Source organism: Electrona antarctica, assembly GCF_951216825.1.
Source record: "Electrona antarctica genome assembly, chromosome: 24".
Lineage (NCBI taxonomy): Eukaryota > Metazoa > Chordata > Actinopteri > Myctophiformes > Myctophidae > Electrona > Electrona antarctica.
In genome coordinates, this window is record NC_136803.1 from 24,945,932 (window position 1) to 24,950,972 (window position 5,041).

At 46.6% G+C, this 5,041-nt stretch overlaps 1 protein-coding gene across 1 annotated transcript in view; it reads right to left on the minus strand.

The window, feature by feature from the left end:
• LOC306917595 (neuropilin-2-like) overlaps window positions 1–5,041 on the minus strand; it is a 127,268-nt gene that overhangs the window by 64,340 nt on the left and 57,887 nt on the right. Inside the window, exons 4-5 of the mRNA XM_079495891.1 lie at window positions 4,044–4,199; window positions 1,960–2,129 (exon numbers count right to left, since the gene is read on the minus strand). Of these exons, the coding sequence (XP_079352017.1) occupies window positions 1,960–2,129; window positions 4,044–4,199 (326 nt within the window). The remainder of the gene's footprint in view (window positions 1–1,959; window positions 2,130–4,043; window positions 4,200–5,041) is intronic.

Consider the following 5,041-nt stretch of genomic DNA (forward strand, 5'->3'; position numbering starts at 1 on the left):
GCGTTTTATGGAGTCAAACTGTTAACGTGTAACAGTTTTGGACACATTTCCACGTTTCCTCCCGAACAGAGACGATACATCAGTCAGGGCCCAGAACAGAACAGAACAGAACAGAACAGAACAGAACAGAACAGAACAGAACAGAACAGAACAGAACAGAACAGAACAGAACAGAACAGAACAGAAGCCATCAGAACAGTGAGAGTGCACCGTGGTGTTGCGTAGCTATAATGTAGACGTTACAACAGACACACACCAGCTGCTGCGTCTATCTGTCACACACAAACACAGCGGGCGGACGGACACCCCGCCGTCACCTACTGCTGAGTGTGCTAGTGTGTGCTGTGCGCGGGCTTGCGTGCGTGCGTGTGTGCGTGCGTGCGTGTGTGTGTGCGTGCATGTGTGCGTGTGTGTGTGAGAGCGCGCAGCGCGAAGCCGGAGGCAAAGATCAATGGTGTGGCGTTCCAATGCATTCCTTAAGAGCGCCCTCATCAATCAAGGGTCGTTCAACACAGAAAGAGAGAGAGAGAGAGAGAGAGAGAGAGAGAGAGAGAGAGAGAGAGAGAGAAAGAGAGAGAGGAGGAGAGAGAGAGAGATTGAGTGTGTGGACAGATTTCCTTATCAACAGCAAACAGCTCCTCCATTTCCTGCTAGCCCGTGCGTGCATGCGCGCGCACGCGTGTGCGTGTATGTGTGTGTGCGTGCCTGCATGCGTGTGTGTGGGCCTGTGTGCGTGCGTGCCTGTGTGCGCCTGCCTGCGTGCGTGTGTGTGGTCCTGGTGTCCTCTGCATAGACTGTATGAGATGTCAGTATTATGAAGAGCCAGCCATAATATTTATTCCCACCCTCTCGCCAGAAAAACAGTTTCACTCCTTTGCTTGTGTAACCTTCCTGGATTCAAACCAGCGTATCTCCCTCTCTCTCCCTCTCCCTCTCCCTCTCTCTCTCTCTCCCTCCCTCCCTCCCTCCCTCCCTCTCTCCCTCTCTCCCTCTCCCTCTCCCTCTCTCTCTCTCTCTCTCTCTCTCTCTCTCTCCCTCCCTCTCTCACACGGGAAACCAATCATCCAGGACCGGCGGGAATCTTCCCAATCCCTCTCGTCCAAGTAAGATATTATGTTAGGATTCTGGCAGTGGATGTTCTGCTACAATCACCGCTTTGACCAGGAAAACAGATCCCGGATGATCCCCCCGATTTGAACCCGGACCTACGGCATGTACTCCCTTATAGGAGATATTAGGACTACTCCGGTACACTGCATGGAGCTTTTCTACAGCATGGTATATACCAGTTTAACTTGGCCTCTACCATCCATTCTTGGTTTCCTATTACAGTAGACCAAATGTGACTGTTTTTGACACAGAGACAGTCATGGCGGCAGGACTGTTCTGTTCAGGAGATGAGAAAAACTGTTTTTTTTTGTTTTTTTTAATCCAAAATGAGTTAACTCATTTTGACCTGAGATCAGATTAAAAATTAAAAATGTCTTCTTAAATCCTGACAGTTTTCTGAAAAAGCTATGTTTCTATGTCAGTCGTCATTTTTCAAAAAATAGCAGACCTACGAGCTTGTAGATCTGCTATTTTTCAATAGCTAAACCATAACATAATGCTAACACCAAAAGGGGTTTCCCGCCCAGAATGGGTTAATAGCACAGGCAGACTCTTCACATACTAGCATGTCCTTAATAAATGTCAGAGCTGAAATAGACATAATATAATGAAGTAAATGCTTAAACATGTAGCTAGGTGTAATGTTAGTAGTCCACAGAAGTGAACCTTTCAAGCCTGTTTTCTCAACTCGCTGTTTTCTGTAAGACCTTCAACTCTATATTAAGCTATATATCTCCAAAACTGGTGGGTCAAACTGACCAACCAATGTCAATTTGAAGCTATGATTCCCTGCTTTCATATGACGTGTGTGCGTGTGTGCGCGTGCGTGCGACTGTGCATGCTACTGACCTGTATGTACTCCTTGTTGCTGTCCTCGGCCGGCGTCCAGGCGTTGTCGTGGTTGTTGAGGCGGGCCTGGCGCGGCGACCAGCGGCCGTCGTAGAAGGACGACGAGGCGCTGATCTGGTCGTCGCTGATCTTGCCCGACTCCAGGCCGAACATCGTGCTGCAGTGGAACGCTGTGTGTGGAGAGAGAGAGAGAGACATCAGCTTTGTTATAGCCAGAGAGAGAGAGAGAGAGAGAGAGAGAGAGAGAGAGAGAGAGAGAGAGAGAGAGAGAGAGAGAGAGAGAGAGAGAGAGAGACATCAGCTTTGTTATAGCCAGAGAGAGAGAGAGAGAGAGAGAGAGAGAGAGAGAGATTCCCCTCCTCGATTCCCCATCTACAATTAAAAATGATAAAATAAAAACATGAATGACCGTAAATTACGATTGGACACATTACATTAGGCTCTATGCACAGCAGCCACATTGGGAAAGAAATTAGGCCATTTGTGCACTAAATTAAAACACACTACTGTGCCACATTATCATTGGTGAGACATGCAATCAATCAATCAATCAATCAATCAATCAATCATAGAGAGAGAGAGAGAGAGAGAGAGAGAGAGGGGAGTCAGAAGAAATTATACATTAATAAAAAGGAACACAGACTATGACTCACTGTATATATTACTGCCAAGCATTCTCCAAAACACACTGCGGTTTGTTTAATTTTGGAGGATCCTGCTGAATTCCGCTTCATTTCAGTATGCGGCTGCATGTGAACCAGCTTTGCAGACACACATGGGCCTTGCTTGAGATACTGCTTGTCAGAAATAATACTATTACTAATAATAAAAAAGCACCGTTGTGCAAATGAAACGCAAACATCCGTGACATCCGGAGCTGTGATGTGTAGTCAATGTTGACTCAGTTGTTCGGTAGCATTTTAATGGCTTTGGCTTTCATGGGAAAGGCACGGTGCACAGAAAAACCAACGCTATGAATTAGTGTTGCTCCGACTTCTCAGGCCACGACTACCCCCGAAACACTTCTATATGAACCGGAGCACTTGCAATTGTAGGAGTCGAGGCTCAAGAGGCATTATATTTAGTTTGACTCGGTTCCAGAGATACATATTATTTGATAATATCTGACCCACAGGTCTTTAGACTCACAGGTTGAAAAGCACTGATGTACTTTCAGCGGTCACCGACTGTACATCCCAAAAAAACAGCAAATAGATACACTATTTATGCCCATACGTTCACATATTTTCACCAAATGTTCACCTACTTTCACCAAATGACATGGCCAGGAAAGAGACGCCCTGATTCTTGTGGTAAAAGGGAGGTGTTTAATACGGAACTGTGGCACCGCATTTCAGAGCTCCAGCGGGTAATCAAACTCGTCGATTTAACCCATTTTGACCTGAGATCAGATTCTAAAAATGTCTTCTACATCCTGACAGTTTTCTGAAAAAGCTATGTTTCTATGTCAGTCGTTCTTCGATTCTTCAAAAATAGCAGACCTACAAGCTCGTAGCGCGCCACTCGGTGGCGCGCTATGAGCTTGTAGATTTTTTTTGCAGCACTACTGCATTTCAGAGCCAGCTAAGATGGGAGAGAGAGAGAGAGAGAGAGAGAGAGAGATGGAGGAGGAAGACAGAGGGAGGAGGAGGAGGAGAGGGGATGACAAATGAATGCAGGTGGAGCCGGGCCGAGGTGGAACGAGGTGAAGTCGGTTTCTATATTCTTGATGAAAACAAAATGAGCTCCCTTTTTTAAGAACGGATGTTCTCTTAAGAGGCCGAGACAGACAGAGAGATTGAAATATAGAACTGGTGGAGGGAAGGAGAGTCAGAGAGAGAGAGAGAGAGAGAGAGAGAGAGAGAGAGAGAGAGAGAGAGAGAGAGAGAGGGAGGGCCAGAGTGTCGGCAGAGACGGATGGAAAACAAAATAGACTCTCAAAAGTTGAGAGACAGGAGAGAGATGGGGATACAAATGCGCACACGCACGCACACACACACACACATACACACACACACACACACACACACACACGCACGCACGCTCACACACACACACGCATACATAGACAGAGAGACACTCACAGTCGCTGACTTCCTTGTGTGTCATGTTGTATCGTGCAGAGAAGCCGTCTTTAGCCACGGCCATGTCGGTGTGGAAGGACAGTGACAGCAGACCCGACGACGACTGGATCTCCGGAGGGATCTTGGTGCCGCAGTATCGACCAATCAGAGGGCCCACTGACACACGAACACACACAAATAACAGAAAGTTAAAACATGAAAACATTCAAGGACGCCCCTCCCCTTAACTCTGAGTATCCCAGGGCTGCACACTGGGGTCCAATTATATATTTTTTCCCCCCTCATAAACGTATTTGAAAAACGTAGAAAATAGCAGCTCTACAAGCTCACGTCGCGTTGAATTGCGACGTGTAAAACCACAGGTTTACACGTGTAAATAAGTGTTTTTTTTTGTTAGCGCTCTATCATGTTTTTTTGGGAGTAAGAGAGACTAGACAAAAACCAGGACAAATAAATGGTGCATTTATATAGCGCCTTTATCCAAGGCGCTTTACATAGATGCATCACCCATTCACACACACATTCATACACCGATGGCGGAAGAAACCATGCAAGGTACCAACCAGCACATCAGGAGCAATTAGGGGTTCAGAGTCTTGCTCAAGGACACTTCGACACTAACTCTGGGGGAGCCCGGGTTCGAACTGGCGACCTTGCGGTTACCATCCGGAAACTCTACCCCTGAGCCACCGCCGCCCCAAATAACAGGTGAAATAAATAAAGCTAAAATATATATGCGATGTATACAGTATATACAGTACTGCATTTAGAACATTACCATCAGATATGCAGGTGCGCGTACTGTACATAAACGTTCTGTCACGAGGCAACACGTTTTATGGAGGGTTCATTTGGTTAATCGAGAGCAGGCCCACCATAAAAGCATAATCAGCCCATTATGCTGTACAATACGATTCTAATCTCCATCTCTCCACCGCCCTTGGGGGTGTACAGTACAGCACAGTACAGTACATCAACGGCAGAGCACAGATTAAATG